Source organism: Engraulis encrasicolus, chromosome 14 (genome assembly GCF_034702125.1).
Source record: "Engraulis encrasicolus isolate BLACKSEA-1 chromosome 14, IST_EnEncr_1.0, whole genome shotgun sequence".
In the NCBI taxonomy this organism is placed as follows: domain Eukaryota; kingdom Metazoa; phylum Chordata; class Actinopteri; order Clupeiformes; family Engraulidae; genus Engraulis; species Engraulis encrasicolus.
In genome coordinates this window covers 3879474-3897979 of record NC_085870.1, presented here as the reverse complement: position 1 = coordinate 3897979, position 18506 = coordinate 3879474, and the positions used below count along the sequence as shown (strand labels likewise).

The following is an 18506-nucleotide window of genomic DNA, read 5'->3' as shown; positions in this document are numbered from 1 at the left end:
TGTCCAGTCCAAATTATTTCCGCGAAAGGATAAAGGCATGGCCCACATCAGCATCCGTAGGAAAACGTCATAACGTTCTACAGGAAGTGAACACGTGGGTTCACAGTCCACGCCTGTGTGAAGCCATTTCAGCTTTTGGTAATCGGAGTTTTATTTGGGATCTAGTTGTGTTGTTTATGTTAACAAGTGAGTATATGTTTAACATAGAAATATGTGGCAGTCTCCGTTATGTGTTGTGCGATGTTGAGAAATGACACGAAAGTAGGAAGTCGTTTCTGAATGATTGGATCAGCCTAGCCTGGGTTAGCTATGTAGCCATCAGTCTGCTCAATTCCCGAAGCTATGTCTAAAATGAAGCTAGATATACCCCTGTGTTCACCGTTTAAACATTGTACAAAGTGCGACGTTCTTTTTAAACCATGTTACAATTTCATTTGATTAAAATAGCGAGCTGTTGTTGCTTATCAAGTTGTGAGTCGAAGTTACTCTCATCGTGACGTAATGTAGATAACGAACCAGACCTGGCAAAGTACCCATCAAATTAATACTGACTTGTCTCCTTATCTCATTGTAGGTGAAGGAAACGTGACTTTCGACTACCTACGTCAACATGGCAGTAAGAGCTTCTTTCGAGAAAAACAATGAAATCGGCTGCTTTGCTAAACTCACCAACACATACTGTCTCGTAGCCATAGGAGGCTCAGAAAACTTTTACAGGTGAGTCCAGCAAATGTCCCCTAATATAATAATCCAAGTCTAAGTACATTTGTTTACTACTAGTGTTTCTTGACTTGTGTTTAGTCTGTATCGAGGTGCCCTAACGGCTATTAGTTTGTGACCTAATACAAATCTTCACCTTTGTTTCAGTGTCTTTGAAGGGGAGCTGTCTGAAACCATACCTGTTGTTCATGCGTCCATAGCCGGTTGTCGCATCATTGGAAGAATGTGTGTAGGTGAGTGGCAAGCACAAACCGGTGTGGTTGGAGTAGAGTAGAGTATCGTTTATTGATCCCAGGGGGAAATTAAGGTGTCAAGTAGCATACACACACACATAAATAAAGACATTGCTCACGAGACATTACACGCATACTTAGACATAAAATAACCATATATAGCTCACTGTTACACTCATACTTACACATAAAATAACCATATAGCTCACTGTTACATACATTTGCCCAGGCATATCTCTCACTCTCTGTATTGCAAGTGTAGCAGATTTGGTCCTAGACAATAAGACGTGTCCTTCAACTGCAGTGATGTGAACCCCTTGGTTGAAAAGAAAGTCTAAGGTCAGCACCTATTCATCAGAGGATAATAATCATCTCCCTAATTGTTAAGATCATGTGTGGTTGCTTACTACTATACTAGAAATAAAGCAAAAATGGGTGTGTGACTGAATGTTTTCCCTATTTTGTGTGCAGTCATCCACATCATTTTCTCTCCAAACAGTCTACCATCATTTCACTTCATTCATTGTATATTGTCGAATGTTTCCTCAATTGTCCGTCCTCCTGTTCTGTATAGGAAATCGTCACGGTCTTTTGGTTCCTAACAACACGACGGATCAGGAGCTGCAGCACATCCGAAACTGCCTGCCAGACACAGTGCGCATCCAGAGGGTGGAGGAGAGGCTGTCTGCCCTGGGCAACGTCATCGCCTGTAACGACTACGTCGCACTCGTGCATCCAGATCTCGACAGGGTCAGTGTCCTCAGTCATAGTCACAGCTGTTATAACTGCCCCTATTTGTGTACGTGTCTTTTCCTCTTGTTTTCCTCAATTAACTCTGTATAATATTATATATTTATTACCTTATATGCTATATACTAATTACTTGCGCTGCGGGCATGATCTAAAAATAGTAGCCTGCGGAATGTTGGGGAGGACCGATGGAAGCTCTCACAACACTTTAGAGGGCCGTGTAATAATTAAATACAATGTCTATTTGTAGACGAGTAAGTGAAAGCTTAGGTAAGTAATAGTTATTTTGTGCTTCCATGTATTTACTTATGGGATCAAAGGACTTTCTCTTGAATAAAATCTTTCATTAGAGCAAAGAAATAAAAAAATCGTAGTGGTAGTTAAACTCCTAACTATGGTGTTATTTTTCTCCACTGTAAATTACAGTGTGGTCTACGTGTTGGGGAGAGTCATTAAACCTATTCCCTTCCCCTCCTCTGATTAGGAAACGGAAGAGATTCTGGCAGACAGTCTGAAGGTGGAGGTGTTTCGTCAGACCATTGCGGAGCAGGTGTTGGTGGGCAGCTACTGTGCGTTCAGTAACCAGGGCGGACTAGTGCATCCCAAGACGTCAATAGAGGACCAGGATGAGCTCTCGTCTCTCCTCCAAGTACCGCTGGTGGTGAGTACCTTAGAAATGTTCATCCTGGGGTAGCCTGGTAAACCAGCGCCACCCGCTGGACGCTGAAAATGTTCAGCTACGAGTGGGTCTGGCCTCGGATCTGAGAACGTTTTGAACACTGTGCCCTGAGTCTGGCAAAACCAATCACAACGCAGAGATTTGTTTTGAATCAAAGCGGGCGGGGTTTTGAGGGAGTGACGCCAAGGCTTGCAACACCGTTGGGAAAGCACATCAACGGCAAAGATCACCGATTGGTCAGAGCGCCGGCACGGTTTGAAAAAACAACAGGTTGTTCTCATCAACAATCTTCGGAGGTATCGTTCATCGGGGCCAGACTAAATTACTCCGGTCTCACATTTAATTAATGAATCAATTATTTTATCAGGCTAATCCTGGGGGGCTCTTTCACACAGTGCGCTAAGCCCCCCACATTTGGGCTTGCATTCCCATGGGGACCCCGGTTCGAGTCCAGCCAGGGTCATTTCCCAGCCCTACCCCATATCTCTCTCCAGCTCGTTTCCTGTCCCCTCTCACACTATCCTGTCAAAATAAAGGCCCAAAAATCCCCCTAAACATACTTCAAAAAATGATTAGAAATGTTCATCTTGAAGCTTTTTAGCCTTTATTCAGACAGGACAGTGAAGATGGAAAAGGGAAACTAGTGGGAGAGAAAGATGGGGAAGGGTTAAGCCCCGTGTACATCGAGGGCGAACTAAGCGACCTGCGCGGCGGAAGTTATGGAGGGAAGGCGAATAAAGCTACCAGTGCAAATTCGCCAGGAGCGAAGCTTCTTGAGCGACCAGAGCGAATTTTGACGATTAAACTCAAGCTAATCTTAAGCGAATTCGCTATGACGCGGTTCGGCGAAAACCAATTGGAACGTTCATATCGACGAATGTCCCAGGCTATCAAGACAGAGCCGTTATGTGATTAGCTGAATCAAACGTGTCAGTGCCGCGTCCAGAGCGAATAAAACGAATTCATGGCAAAACTTCTTCAACCACCCCAGCTACCTGGGTCGCGTAGGTAGCACCTGATGTACACGGGCCATTGGGAGGAAATGATTCAGGCCAGACTTGAAATCAGGTCCCCGTGGGCCATGCTGCCCAATATGCCAGATCACTGGTTCTCAACCTTTTTTGATCAAACGCCCCCTTGACTTCATCGTAAGCCTCCCAACGCCCCCTTGACCTCCTCATAAGCCTGTCAGTGCCACTCTTTGTATTGAAATATAAAATAGACTAATGCTACCCAATGGGATCTAAGTAGAGGTGCTCCGATCACCATTTTTTGGGTCCGATCACCGATACCGATCACCAAAAATCTTTATCTGCCGATTACCGATCATTGCCGATCACAAAAATGTTTTCCTATTTTTTTAATAGCCTATTAATTATCCTTATTGAATACCATTTCTGCCCATAAACCAATCAATCACATGTCTATTATTAGGCTATTATTATTATTATTATTATTATTATTATTATTATTATCTTTCAGACTAGTGTTGGTAATACAGTCTACAGTATTAATCAATGTATAAGTTATTGCATAGAATAACTAAACTATTTAAGATTGAATTGAAACTGAAACATTACATCAAATAGTCTTCCACATACGAGAAAAAAACAACCTGTCGCTTTAAATGAGCAGCCTCGTGAGGAGAGCCCCTCCCCTCTCTGTCACCGTCCACAGTTGCAGTGCTCCTGCTCCACTACGTTCTGAATCTCTCTCTCAAGTTTTAACCACATCTGTCGCCGTTTGGTGTTTCAGCGACTATCAAACTAATCGACTGACTGCCAATTACAACTTTGAAAACAATAATTGACATGTTTGTGCTGACAACGTGAAGTTGTCGCGTGCTGACCAAGGCAACTACACAGGTTATAACGTAACATGGCTCACTGGCGAGTACTCAATCGCAAATTACATTGTCAGGTAAACGGCGCATGGATCGGAAAATCAGGTCATTGTTGATGCAGATATGGTTATGAATGGTGGAAATGAAGGGGGGAATGGCGAAAAGTTATAGACAAGCAAAGATGCCTTCTTTTGGTGCAGTTGCAGCTGTGCAGAGCCAGCGCCTACATGCAGCGCCAGGTGTAAAGGCAAATGGTTGCGTGAGGAATTTAATATCTCTCGATCGGTTTTTTGATCGGCATGTTTTTCCGATCACCGATCAGGCTATTTTTGGCCATTATCGGCCGGTCATGATCGGCAGCCGAGCAATCGGAGCACCTCTAGATCTAAGCCTCGCCTTCACTCAGCTGTATTCTTCTCAACGCCCCCCCCCTGGGCCTCCCCAATGCCACCTGGGGGGCTGTAGTGCCCCCGTTGAGAAGCACTATGCTATATGGTACGGACGGTGTGTTAGTGTAGCCTGGTTCACACCAGACGGTGTATGTGTAGCTTCGGCGCCCCCTGGCGGAGCAGAGCTACACACACTACCGTCTGGTACACAGCCATAGAGCACGCTCCGTCTCCAACCAGAAAATAGACGGAGCATTTATTGCTTCAAAATCAACGGTAACTGTCACAAGACAGATTAGAGACTATATTGACTCTTTAAAGATTAACAGGAAGGTTTTTGAAGGAATTTGTTGGTGAGGAGGCCGTGCCGAAGCAATAAATTCTCCATCTATTTTCTGGTTGGAGACGGAGCGTGCTCTATGGCTGTGTACCAGACGGTAGTGTGTGTAGCTCTGCTCCGCCAGGGGGCGCCGAAGCTACACATACACCGTCTGGTGTGAACCAGGCTAGTGTTAGTGAGCAGTGCCACACAACCTCCCATACGTTTTTTTTATGATCCACAGTAGCAGCAACAGCATTTAACTTAAATCCTACTAAATAAGTCACAGTAAGGATATAAATAATCATTATCTCACAATCAAAAGTGAGTGATTAAAAAAGCAAGCAGAATAACTAAATTGGAGAATTAGAGATGTGGTCAAACAGGACTGTCTCTGGACAAGTACGTGTCCTGTTTTTGTGCATGTCCTGGCTCTCAAATGTGTTTTCGCTGTCCAGACCGTGACTCCCGATATATTGTCAGACTGTGCATGACTGGTTTGGTTTTGTCACCAAGACTGTTGGATGAACATGAGGGTATGACTCAGTGCTGTCTGTGTGCTTTTATCTGTTTTTGTGTTTTCGTGTTGTTTTGAGAGCACTGAAGTTATTACAAGTTCGCCAGAGTTTAATGTAACGTTTTAGGTTAAGGCTTGCATTTCTTTTTAAAAACTGAATGCATGTTGTCATCCTCTTAACACGTCTGCTGTATTTAATACATCCACTATGTCAAAGATCAACCTACCCCAAAACCACCCCAAATATCCGTAATTAACTTAATATTATTAAGTCAATTAATAATTAACATAACTTTATAAAAATCTACCTAGTCCTGACACGTGGGCAAGTCCCCTCTGTCAGTGTGTTAAGCTTCTCTCATACATTTTATAATAACACAAATAAATGCATTTATTTCTAAAAGCCAGTATGACTTTTCTAGAAGACTGGAATGACTGACTAGTTTTTTGCAACACCGTTGCTGAGAACCAAAATAACTGTAGACATTGAAATATTACATAATAAGGCAGACATGCAGACAGATCATAAATATCTGTTTTCCCCCATTCTGTCTTTATTTCTGACCTATTATGCAAGTCTGCATTGTCCATATTTATCCACTACTCCGGGCCTCCCTGTCCATCTCATCTCTAACATGGCATTTTTCTCCTGCAGGCATGCACAGCAAATTGTGTGTTTTTATCCTGTCTTCATGTAGATTCAAACCTTCCTCTCTAGATATAGTGGTGACATTTGGGCAAAACCCATTTCTTTTACACCACAAAGACGGCAAAATGTTCATCTGTCAGGACATGGCCCTATTATAAATGTGCCTTTAGCAGAATAGTAACAGCCAAGTCGTAATGTATTAGCGATGCTAGCCATAGAGTTTTGCTCCTGTAGGCAGGGACAGTAAGCCACAGCTGGTATACATAACGTGGCATGTTCCTTCCACAGACGGACAGTAAAACTCATTTAGTTGCACGAGGGAAGAATATAGAGCGCTCTAGTCTTTTCTCCAGCTTTTTCTTCTAACCTTGAGAAAACTCAGTCAGTATTGTATCCTGCAGTATTGTATGCACTTTTCAGACCTCTCCCTATGTAACCATGCCGCATTTCCCTGCCCGTATACATTATATCCCATCTATATGTCTGTTCAGACCTCAGTTATATATTGTATCCTATCCAGGGCTCCAAAATGCCTAGTAGAGATGTTACCACTAGCCAAACACACACTCACTAATGGGTCAAAGTGGCTAGTAAGTTGGTCTTTTCTACTAACTAGCAAAATTGTCCCACTCGCTTCCTGTTACCATCTCAGACTGTCCTATCAAATAAAGGCATAAAAGCCCCTGAAATATATTTTAAAATAAAAGTTCAGTCCTCTCCATATCTAACTGTATGCCACATTTCCTCCCTGCAGGCGGGCACAGTAAACCGTGGTAGCGAGGTGATTGCGGCGGGCATGGTGGTGAACGACTGGTGTGCCTTCTGCGGCCTGGACACCACCAGCACGGAGCTGTCCGTCATCGAGAGCGTCTTCCGGCTGAGCGAGACGCAGCCCAGCGCCATCGCCACCTCCATGAGGGACTCGCTCATCGACAGGTACGCCACGCTACGCCACGCCACGCCACGCTACGCCACGCTACGCCACGCCACGCTACGCCACGCCACGCTACGCCACGCAGCTCAGGTGTCCTGCATGTGTAATGGAGGCTAACTAGCAGAGAGTTGGCGTGGAACTTGGAACTATCAAGCCTTCATCAGTGCATGGTACTCGGAACAAAGAAAGGGGTGCATCTTATCAAAGGGGAGGTGAGGGGTCACAAGCTGCAGGTGGATCACATGATATTGGGTGGCACCCAAGGGTGCAAAAACACAGCATATAGGCAGTAACAAAAAAAATCCCATATCATCCATGGCTTCAGTGCCCTTGAGCAAGGCACCAAACCCCACATGGCTGCTGTGGCTGTAACCAGCACCCTTTGTCATATCGAAGTCACTGGATAAGAATCCGCAATGCATAATGTCATGTCCAGGCTGTGCCGTCTGGAAAGTGTAGTATACAAGCTATATTATAGCCTATAGCAGTGGGTTTCAACCTTTTTTGAACCCCCCCTACCTTATCATAAGCTTGCCAATGCCCCCCTTTGTTATAAAACGAAATGAAATTGACTAATGCCCTCCAGTTGCAACTGGAGACTAGATACATGAACATCTAGCATCATGTCTTGAGAAATCACATTTTAAAGGTATCCATTTGTATTTATTTTAGCTCAGGGCTTCGAACCGGTTCAAGGAACGAAAACGAAAACCAGAAACTTTTTGTATTTTACAGGGAACAGAAACGAAACCGGAAACGTTATTATTTTTTATGTTCTGGAACGGGAACACTATTTAAAAATAATGGTAACCGGTTATTACCGGTTAATACCGTTCCTCAAACAAGCAAAACAAATCATTATTTGCCTGCGCACGTTACCATGGCGGCTGAGGTTCACGTCCTGTGTGACATCAGACATTCTCTGACTGAATGGAGAGAGAGCTGTAGATTACAAAGTCTTCACTCCACATCTTAATTAAGAGAAACCACTGTCATACAAAAGGACAGAGTTTGCATTGCATTATTGTAAGACATTGCAGGGAAGCGCGTGCAAAGCGCACCGACAATGTTCGGCGTTATTGGGCATCCATGGCCGCTTCAAACTCACAATGTCCATCATAGTGCTCCCCGTTACCCAAGTCAGCTTGGAGCGCACATTTTCATCATTGAGGTTTATTCTCTGCTTCTCCGCTTAGGTCGTCCCTGAATGACAAAATTCTGGAGGATATTCTTTTCATCCGCTTGAATAAACAGTTTTGAATGTAGGCTGACTCATTTGCACTTCCGTCTTTCTTTTTTAACGTCAGTTAGGCCTATTGGGAGTAATCAGCTGACAGGAACGAAATTAACCGTTCCGGGAACAATATTTTTTGGTTCTAACCGGTTCGGGAACGTCAATATATTGGTGGAACTCAGAACCGGAAACGTTATAATTCCGTTTCTGTTCGGAACGGAACGTTTGGAAAAAAATAACGGTTCAAAGCCCTGTTTTAGCTAGAATGTGCAGGTATTGACAGCAGAATGTGAGTGCTGCCCGAGCGTGTTGAGGAGGTTGTTTGTTTAACGCTGTTCTGCTATTCTGATTTCAGCCTGACATAAAGTCTGAGTTGGGAGCCGCGTGGGAAGAACGCCAGGACAAAGGAGTGCAAAGCACCAACCATTATGCACATCCATAGTACGGCAAAATGGTCGCCGCCGCCTCACCGCTAAATATTCAACCCGTCAGACAATAACTTTGTCTTTGTAAAAGAAAAGAAAAAAAATGCACATTTTTGTCTGTGCAGTGTAAGTGTGTACGTAGCAAAGACTATGATGCCCTCCTGCAGTTGTATTATGGGTAATATGAACTACCTGCTGATGGACAACATTTGATCTTGTGCTTTTCAGGCGCCTATAGATCGCATACATGTACTGTCAGGAAGAGAATAGATTGTTTTTACTGTCTGTGTTCCATTGCTGATTGCAGTGCAATACAAGAAAAAGCCTTGTCTGATTATGAATAAATACATTTAAAATCTGACGAATTTTTCCTCTCAGGTTTTCTTGGCCACCTTCAATAAAATGCTGCCTTTTCATACCCCCTGTACTGTCAAGCTGTTTATTGTTTTTCTGCTTCTCTCTCTTCGACACATCCCCCACTCACTTCCGCAAACACCCTGTATCTGCATCACAGTATGCTTGGCGGAGTTACTGTATTTTATATAGCTCGGTGAGAAAAGAAAATGATGTGAAAGTACCACCATGGGCTGCATTCAAAAGGTGTTGATGTGATGCGTCAAACGTGTTCACACACAAGAGTGCCACTCCATACGCCTCGCCGAGAGGGAAGGCAATCAAGACTTTATTCATAAAAGGAACTGTGACCTCATTGTCAAGCAACACGCTATGTAGGTGCAAAAAAAAAAAAAAAAGTAACGGCTTGATCATTTCATTGTGTACGTGTGTGGTTCAAATTTATTTGTAACACTTTTGTGGTTAAAGCTTTTCAGGCACCTAGGCAAATGAATGATTAGATACAGTGGCATTGTTATTTATGGCGTACACAGATCAGCATGTGTTCAAAATCAAATCAATTGGTGAACAAGCTTCCAAATACAAGCAAATCTCTTACAGTGACTAACAAAAAAAAGAACTGCATAGACAAAATACTTTAAAGGCAAACTGGTGATTATAAGGCAAAGCGCAGCATATTGCAATAATGACCTGAAATGCAACATAAAAAGCAAATATTTTCCATTTAAAAGAGTGAATCCAATACAAGTAATAAAAACAAATCCAAAGTACTGCAATAGAAAATGTAACAAAACAGTGCAAAAAAACTATTCAATGGAGAAAGTTAGTGCTTCTCACTGCAACACTTCAGTTGAAAGCCATGCAACTAATTGACAGAATATCCTGTTGTGTTGGGAGAACCAGACGGTATGGATATGTACTGTAAACTTGGTCCATTGTCCCTCGATTGAGGACAACCTGTTATGCAAGATAGTGATTATAACAGTGATTGGCCATTGGCAGGTTTTGCCTGGTATTACTGTGTGCCAGTACTATGGCACACTTTATTTTGGTCGTGCAAACGAAATTAAATCCACACCTTGTTTCTGATAACTGAAGCACTTCTGCAATCAGCAGAAACTTAACAGGCATGCCTGGAACAAAGGGATTTGATGTTGAATGATTATAAGCCAGTCTACCACAACTAGCCCCTATATAGTGCTTCTGATACAGTGGAGTTTTATCAAATGATGACGTTTTGGTGAAAGTGATGGTTGAGGATTTAGACAGTGGCTGGGCACATTGCCACGTTAATCAGGCCATTGGATGCCGTTCGCTTTGGTTAGTGGTGAAGAATATGTGATTGCAATTAAGGCATCTAGTATATCTTTGACATTAATATATTTGCATAAATTATCACTACTTCAAAGATGCAGTCTCGAGAGTTTCTTTTGACAGTATTCCTCTGGAATACTAGGGTTATTAAAACCACATTTCCAAATGCACATGGCCTGTCAGCATCGCAGGAATCTTTTTAAAATCATAAACATCTCCTCCTCAGCAGACCCCTGTCTATAGATGGACTAGAGGTTTTTGATAAACCATCAAGGTTCTCCTTTATATCAGTCCTAAAATGACTGGCTTGATGCACAGCATTTATTGTCCTTGAACCATAAAAAATACTTCATGCATTTCATACACAAGTAAACAATCGTGATCAAATTAAAAGAGAGAAATCCAAATTGGGAACAGAATATGTCAGAAAACATACGCTCCTGATATGCTCTTGCAGTGTTGTTCTACTGAGATATGTGGTGAGAACATTCCTCTCAGTGTAGGAATCGTTGCAACCTTCATTATAAACAGATAAGACACTTCACGCCTTCTCGATATATATCTCATAACACTTACAGTAAGCAGCCTTCATGTAAGATATTAGCACTAACTGTCATATTAGTATACGACCTAAAATGGGGTCTATTTCTCGATTCTTGTCGTTGCTTACCCTCTTAAGACCGTCTCAAGACGTAACACCATTCCATTGGATTTAGTGGTGAGCGTCGCTGTCGAAAGAGGATTGAGTCGCTACCGTCGTTAGCAAAGACGCTTTCGAGATACAGACCCCCTGGCATCTACTACCAACTGCCGTAAACAACCCACATAAACACATCTTATTCGTGATAGTACGATACACAGTACAAGAACAACATATAGATTTAGCACATACCCACCCACACATATACAGACAAACACACACTCAAAAGGACAAACGTGGCAGCAAGGTGGCTTAGTATAAGGACCAAAGGAAAGTGTTGGATATATATTTGTATAAGGTGCCCTGATTGTACGCAAAGAGGAAGAAGTTCGGAGAAGGGTTTTTTCTTTTTTCTTTTTCTTTGAAGGTTCCGCAGGTTACTGCAAGGTTGGAACTCTGTGTCTCCCATCTTTCCCCCAGGTCGAACCTGTGTGCAGGTGGAGAGAGAGAGAGAGTAGTGTGTGTGAGTGTGTGTGTTAATAGGCACAGACGAGGAGCAGAGCAACAGTCAGATCTAACCATCTGGTGTGCCTTGTTGTGTACCAGAGCATGGATCTCATCTCACCATGCTGTCGCGCCTTTGGAAAAGTAGGTCGATCTGAACCAGTTCAATCTGCACCTAAAAAGTAAAGAAGTTGAAAAACAATGATGCAACTAACTTTGCACATGTCTGACTCTCCTGTATCTCTCACCCGCCCGCTCGCACACTCTCTAACACTTACACACAGGCACACACACACACATACAGTACTTATACACACACACACACTCACACAGCATGCAAAATGAGTGACAACAGATTGTAACCTGCATGTCTCAGCAGTATGGAGGCATATGAATATTTGAACTCGAAAAATCAGAACCACACATGCATACACACACACACACTACACAACCCCACATGTACACACACACACACACAACCCCACATGTACACACACACACACACAACCACACATGTACTGTACACACACACACACAACCACACATGTACACATGTACACACACAACCACACATGTACACACACACACAACCACACACTAGACTTGTGTCCCACCTGGCCGACTGCGTCTCCCTGGCGCTCTGGGCAGAGAACCCCCGCACACGGCCGGGTCTATCAGCTTAGACTCCAACACCTACCAGTCACACATACACACACACACACACACACACACACACACACACACACATACACACACACACACACACACACACACACACACACAGAGGGAGAAATACAGACTTTGGTTAATGCAGATGAAGAGGAGGGGGAAGAAGTAGCGAGGCAAACTGCAGAGTCTACTGTACATGAGTAAAGTAAATGAGCGGATATTTACTAGCCTGGGAACTCCCATACTGCCTTTAGTTCTACACAATCGTTTCGATCTGAAAGACAATCTGGTTACACTTTACTTTACGGATCGCTAATAAGGTGGTAATTTCGTGTTAATTTCATAGTTATTTCATAGTTATTTCAGGGTAATAACGGTTTGTTTTTAGTAACAACAGCAAAATAACCATACAGTTTCCAGTGCATTGTGTGTGTGTGTGTGTGTGTGTGTGTGTGTGTGTGTGTGTGTGTGTGTGTGTGTGTGTGTGTGTGTGTGTGTGTGTGTGTGTGTGTGTGTGTGTGTGTGTGTGTGTGTGTGTGTGAACAAAGTGTCACTGTGCTGCGAGTCATCAGGGTGTCACCACAATGCACTGGAAACTGTATGGTTATTTTGCTGTTGTTACTAAAAACAAACAGTTATTACCCTGAAATAACTATAAAATTAACATGAAATTACCACCTTATTAGCGATCCGTAAAGTAAAGTGTTACCGACAATCTCACTTGTGATTAGGTCTGGTGTTAACCAGGCAAGATATTTACAGTATGTAGGTAGGTGGTGGTGGTGGTGATGGGTAGGGCTGGGCAATATGACGATACATATCGTTGTCGTGATATAAAAGTGTATATCGTGACCTTTCTCCTATATCGTTTATATCGTGATAATTAATGTTATCAATTTTATACGATTGAATATGTGTCACAATACACACTATAAGTTAATGTAACAGTAAAAATAAGAATAAAAAGATCAATTTTAAAGAAAGGTTGTTTTGCGACATGAAAAGATAAAGAGCAAATAAAGAGAATGACGGAAAACGTATGTAATTGTGCTATATCGTGATATATATTGTTATCGTCATATAAAGCAATCCATATCGTTCCAAGCTCATTCAAAACAGCCATGGTAAAGCCACTCCTAAAAAAGACAAATTTAGATCAGAATTCTTTAAACAACTACAGACCTATATCAAACCTCCCCTTTATAAGCAAGGTACTAGAAAAAGTTGTATTTAAACAGCTTAATCAACATCTGGCTGGGAATGATATCTTGGAAAAATTCCAATCAGGCTTTAGAGCCAACCATAGCACCGAAACAGCACTAACCAAAATAATAAGTGATCTTAGGCTCAACACTGCCGCAAACAAAGTTTCAGCACTTATCCTCCTCGACCTCAGTGCCGCCTTTGACACGATAGACCACAACATACTAATTGACCGCCTTGAATCTTGGGTAGGCTTGTCCGGTCACGTCTTAGAGTGGTTCAAAACATATATTACAGGAAGACAGTTTTTTGTCACCATCGGAGAATACGTCTCCAACAAGTATGATGTGCCTTTTGGAGTTGCTCAGGGTAGTTGCTTGGGCCCTCTCCTCTTCTCTCTCTATATGTTGCCCCTGGGCTCCATCATCAGAGAGCACAATGTTGATTTTCATAGCTATGCCGATGACACTCAACTATATATCTCTGTCGAGCCTAGCCAAACCACTGCCATTCATGCCTTGACTAAATGCATGTCTGCCATTACAGATTGGATGAACAGTAACTTCCTAAAATTAAATGAAGATAAAACCGAAGTGTTGCTCATTGGGCCTAAGAAAAAACGTGCAAAACTCCACTCAAGCCTAGGTGACCTAAGCATACACATTAAAGATAAGGTTACTAGCCTAGGTGTGGTCATAGACTCGGATTTGAGCTTTGAGCCTCACATCAACAAGATAACAAAATCTGCTTTTTTCCATCTTAGAAATGTCAACAAAGTGCGCGGCTTGGCCCCCCGACAAGACGCTGAGAAACTTATTCATGCCTTTGTCACCAGTAGGATAGACTACTGCAATGCTCTTTTCTCCGGTCTCCCAAAAAAATTAATTGACAAATTGCAACTCATTCAAAATTCTGCGGCAAGAATCCTAACAAGAACCAGAATGAGAGAGCACATCTCTCCTGTCTTGGCAGACCTGCACTGGTTACCTGTCTCATACAGAATCGACTTTAAGATTCTGCTCACAGTATTTAAAGCATTAAATGGACTTGCCCCTAGCTATATCTCAGACATGCTCTCTTTTTATGCCCCTGCTCGAGCTCTCAGGTCCACTGATGCCAAGCTGCTAAGGACCCCCACCCCCCCGCAGAAGAAGATCGGCGACGCCGCGTTTGCCTGCTATGCGCCCAAGAGATGGAACGCCCTCCCCATCGAGATCCGATCAGCCACCTCCGTCGACTCCTTTAAGAAGCAGCTGAAGACCCACCTCTTCATCCTTGCCAACTCCTAGCTGCCAAGGCGTCATAGTGTCCCAGCCGCCGCAGCGCCCTTACTACTCGCAATCCAGCCCTGGCAGGGGGCTCCCCTAGGTGGCCGCTGGTCTCTGCCTGAGGTTTCTTCCTGACTACAGGGGGTCTTTTTTCTCAGACCTCACTGAGCTTTTTTTCCCCCTCACAAACTATGAATCAAGTGAAAGGGAGTTTTTCCTCACCCCTGATGCCACCAGAGGCCGCACCTGAGCGCCCAATCTCTGTGTGACTATCTATGACTTATGATAGGCCCAGCCACTATGGACCTTACACATCTAAGAATCCTGGTCCTAACCTACGTTGACCTTATGACTCTACATTCTCTGTCTATCTCTTCTTCCTCTGCCTTCCTGCTTTTTCTGCCTCTCCTCTATACCTCTCCTTTTAAATCTATCTCTAACAATGTTTTTTCCCATTTGTTAAGCACTTTGAGTTACATGCCTTGTATGACACAGTGCTATACAAATACAATTATTATTATTATTATTATTATTATATATATCGTTATCGTGATATAAAGTAATCCATTTCGTGATATTTATTTTTTCCATTATATCTCCCAGCCCCAGTGGTGGGGTACAAAATAATAAAGAGATACTGCAGTGAGGCAAACTACTGATTCTTTCAGAGTACAGTGAACAAGTGGCTACGGCATGTATACAGTATGTAGGAAGTGGTAGCTAAGTGGTAGCTCAGGTGGTAGAGGAGCCGTTCAGCAACCCAAAGGTTGCAGGTTCGAGCCCCGCTCGGCCTGACTCCATCGTTGTGTCCTTGAGCAAGATACTTAACCCCAAGTTGCTCCTGGTGGCAGGGTGGTACCCTGCGTGGCAGCCACGGCAACCGGTGTGTGAATGTGAATGTGAATGAGTGAATGTGAGGCATACAATGTAAAGTGCGTTGAGTGCTCGAAGGAGTGGAAAAGGCGCTATATAAATGCAGTCCATTTAGTGGGGGAGTACAGAATAAGAAGAGAGATATTGCACCTTGAGTTCAGCCCTCAGCAGCAGGTGGCTGTCATCCGAGGCCCCATCCAGCTTGAACCACTGATCCAGGACCAGCTCTGGATGAGACAACAGCTCTCTGACAGGCAACACCAGAGAACCAATAGCCTGCTCCCAGTTACTCGACAGCTGAGGAGAGAGAGGGAGAGGGGGAGAGAGAGAGAGAGAGAGAGAGAGAGAGAAGCAGGAGGGGCGGAGAGGGAGACACAGAACGGAAGAGGAGGAAAGAGAAGGAAGGAGGGAAGAGAGAGGACAAAGAGAGAGAGAGAGAAGCAGAGAGAGAGAAACATAGATAGAGAAATAGACAGAGAAGCAGGAGGGGCGGAGAGGGAGACAGAAAGGGAAGAAAGAGAGACAGGTAGAGGAATGAGGGAAGAGAGAGAGCATAAAGAGAGAGAGAGAGAGAGAGAGAGAGAGAGAGAGAGAGAGAGAGAGAGAGAGAGAGAGAGAGAGAGAAAAGGGAGGAAGGGAGAGGGCATGAGAAGGCAAAGGCGTAATTGAGTTGTAGGGAAGTGAAGTGTATTCACCACGGAGCCTGACGTGGAGCTGACAGGCAGCTTGGCATTTACCCCATGTGGGCCGCGTCGGGGGAGCGACTACACATATGGAAACCGCTCACGCTATTTCTCATATAATACATCTGTCTTCAAGAGCTAGTGCATTACTTACACGTCACATACAGTGTATTTTATTGCATTTACATTATGGCAAAATGCCTTCAGTGCACGAGATGCCATATATCAAATTGATTTCTCCCCCAGACTAAGCTATACAGATCTGTCATATATATTCACATTAACACAAAATATTCAGATGCCATACTTCATAAAAACTAAATGTACACAATGTCACAGATATGCATTGCGTCCCCTATGAACACCACGAGTGCATTCCAATATGCAGACTCCCATCCTCCACTTGTGCTTGTGGCCTCTCCCCCTCCTCCGTGGAGAAAACAATAACGTTTCCCAGCTGTCGGCCTAGCCACAACAACTTTTGGGGGGACTGTTTTTCATTCACTATCCCGATTGCAAATGAGAAAATGACATTAGAATTGTATTTTTGCAAGATATTGAATTCATTTTCTGTCATCGTCGGCGACATCGTCATGAGGTCACAAGCAGCAAAGTGAGCAAGGGAGGACGAGAGCAGGACAGGAGTGTGCACATTGGAATCCACCACAATAGGGATGCACCGATACTGCTCATTATACTCATCACATTATGCTCATCACTTGCCGATACCAGGAACGATACTGCTATTACACAAAACAATGCAAAATCTTGTCAAGTTCTGTGGACTTGAAAGCAGCATGGAAAAAAGTGCCACCTCATACATTTACTAACATTTAAATCTACAAGGAAATGGACAATAAAAATATCACAGATGGAAAAAATCAAGGCCATGCATTCATTTTCATTGTATTTTGGTGGTTAAAGGTATCGGTATCAGTACTCTGCATCGGCAAGTACACACATTAATGTACTCGTACTTGTATCAGTTTTCAAAAAAGTGGTATCGGTGCATATTGGAATCCACCCCAAATCACTTCCTACCTTTATGATGACCATATCCTGCGTGGGGTCATGAACCAGGAAGTGAAACTCCTCCTTCCACTGAGGAGACGTGGAGCGATCTAATACCTTTGGGAGGGATGTAAGCAATGAGCATGGGATTAATAACAAAATAGTGACACACACAGGCAACTCAACCACACATTTTATTATGCAGGGGTGATAGTGAAAAAAAAAAATCCTGAGCCTGAACTTTTTCCCCTGCTCTAACGACGACGACAAGATACTGCATAGTGACGTAACGTAGGCCTATTTTGACACATTATTCAAACATTTAATAGCCTGTGTATGACCATTATTCAAGCCTGATAGTAGAAGGAAACCCTGAACCTGTAACACTTTCTGAGATAAGAATAACCTAATGGCTAATTATTATCAATGTTTTTATTTTTGCAAACTCTGTCAAGCCTGAAATCAGGCATGGAGCCTGAATACTATCAGCCCTGATTATGTTACACCATTGACTGCGTATTAGAACTAACTGTACATGGGTTCTCATTTTTGGTTTTCCCCTGGCTGCGCGACCCTGGCAGCGCACAGCTCAGCCTCTGATTGTTGGAAACCGGGGTCGGTCAAAAAATAGCTCACGTGGTTGGCTGCCAGTGTCTTGCCAGTGTTTTGTAAACAAAAAAAAATACATGTATTCACTCTCACTGTGTAAAAACACACAAACTCAATAACAATGGCATCGATAACAAAAAAGATTTATAACAACAACATAACCTTCAATGGGGGACTTATTATTATTATTTTGCAGATACATAACCGCACATTTTATTTACCAACGAAAAATGTTAAATGGACATTTGCATTTGTTTGCATTATTTCCTTTTACAGTAATGATATGGAGGGGGAAGGCAAAGGCTGCCCTTGCTCTTGTAGCACCTTCCCAGACATTATAAACATTATAATGACACAAATAACACGCACGCACATTTTATAACCATATAGTTATGAGCCTCAATGGAGGACTTTTGCATACATAACCACACATATTATTTTTAACCCATTGATGCCTGATGTTGTGTTGCGCAACATTGGCCCTGGCGCCTGGAGCTGCATTACGCAACTTTCAGGCTCATGAGATTTGAGACAACTTAATTAAAAATCTCTGTTTGTTTGAGATGAATGAACACATTCTAATGAAAGATGAGGGTCTTAGCGTTTAAATGCAACTTAAGTGCATATTTCCATGTGCTTCAGGAGCTGAGATATTTAGGTTTTTTATAGGCTGAGGGCAGCTTTTC

The 18506-nt window shown here is 43.1% G+C and overlaps 2 protein-coding genes across 3 annotated transcripts in view; one reads left to right on the top strand and one right to left on the bottom strand.

Moving 5' to 3' along the window:
- Nucleotides 1-41: 41 nt before the first annotated feature.
- On the top strand, nucleotides 42-9053 carry eif6 (eukaryotic translation initiation factor 6). 2 transcript variants are annotated; one of them, XM_063214807.1, is made up of 7 exons: nucleotides 42-138; nucleotides 575-717; nucleotides 868-953; nucleotides 1528-1703; nucleotides 2188-2364; nucleotides 6854-7035; nucleotides 8623-9053. In XM_063214807.1, the coding sequence occupies exons 2-7, from the start codon at nucleotides 611-613 to the stop codon at nucleotides 8630-8632; spliced, it is 738 nt and encodes a 245-aa protein (XP_063070877.1). In that variant the 5' UTR covers nucleotides 42-138; nucleotides 575-610; the 3' UTR covers nucleotides 8633-9053. The 2 variants fall into 2 exon arrangements, with proteins under 2 accessions (XP_063070877.1, XP_063070876.1); XM_063214806.1 differs by having other exon boundaries at nucleotides 64-186.
- The window catches only part of esyt1b (extended synaptotagmin-like protein 1b), a 73080-nt gene continuing 63250 nt past the window's right edge, over nucleotides 8677-18506 (bottom strand). Inside the window, exons 46-50 of the mRNA XM_063214811.1 lie at nucleotides 17242-17328; nucleotides 15668-15814; nucleotides 12119-12197; nucleotides 11626-11679; nucleotides 8677-11487 (exon numbers count right to left, since the gene is read on the bottom strand). Of these exons, the coding sequence (XP_063070881.1) occupies nucleotides 11669-11679; nucleotides 12119-12197; nucleotides 15668-15814; nucleotides 17242-17328 (324 nt within the window). The 3' untranslated portion in view covers nucleotides 8677-11487; nucleotides 11626-11668. The remainder of the gene's footprint in view (nucleotides 11488-11625; nucleotides 11680-12118; nucleotides 12198-15667; nucleotides 15815-17241; nucleotides 17329-18506) is intronic.

What these genes read in the sequence shown, in the direction of transcription:
- eif6 (XM_063214807.1), top strand. Translation starts at nt 611, where the DNA reads ATGGCAGTAAGAGCTTCTTTCGAGAAAAACAATGAAATCGGCTGCTTT. An exon ending in CATTGGAAGAATGTGTGTAG is followed by an intron (nt 954 to 1,527) that starts GTGAGTGGCAAG and finishes TGTTCTGTATAG; the next exon opens with GAAATCGTCACGGTCTTTTG. An exon ending in TGCATCCAGATCTCGACAGG is followed by an intron (nt 1,704 to 2,187) that starts GTCAGTGTCCTC and finishes TCCTCTGATTAG; the next exon opens with GAAACGGAAGAGATTCTGGC.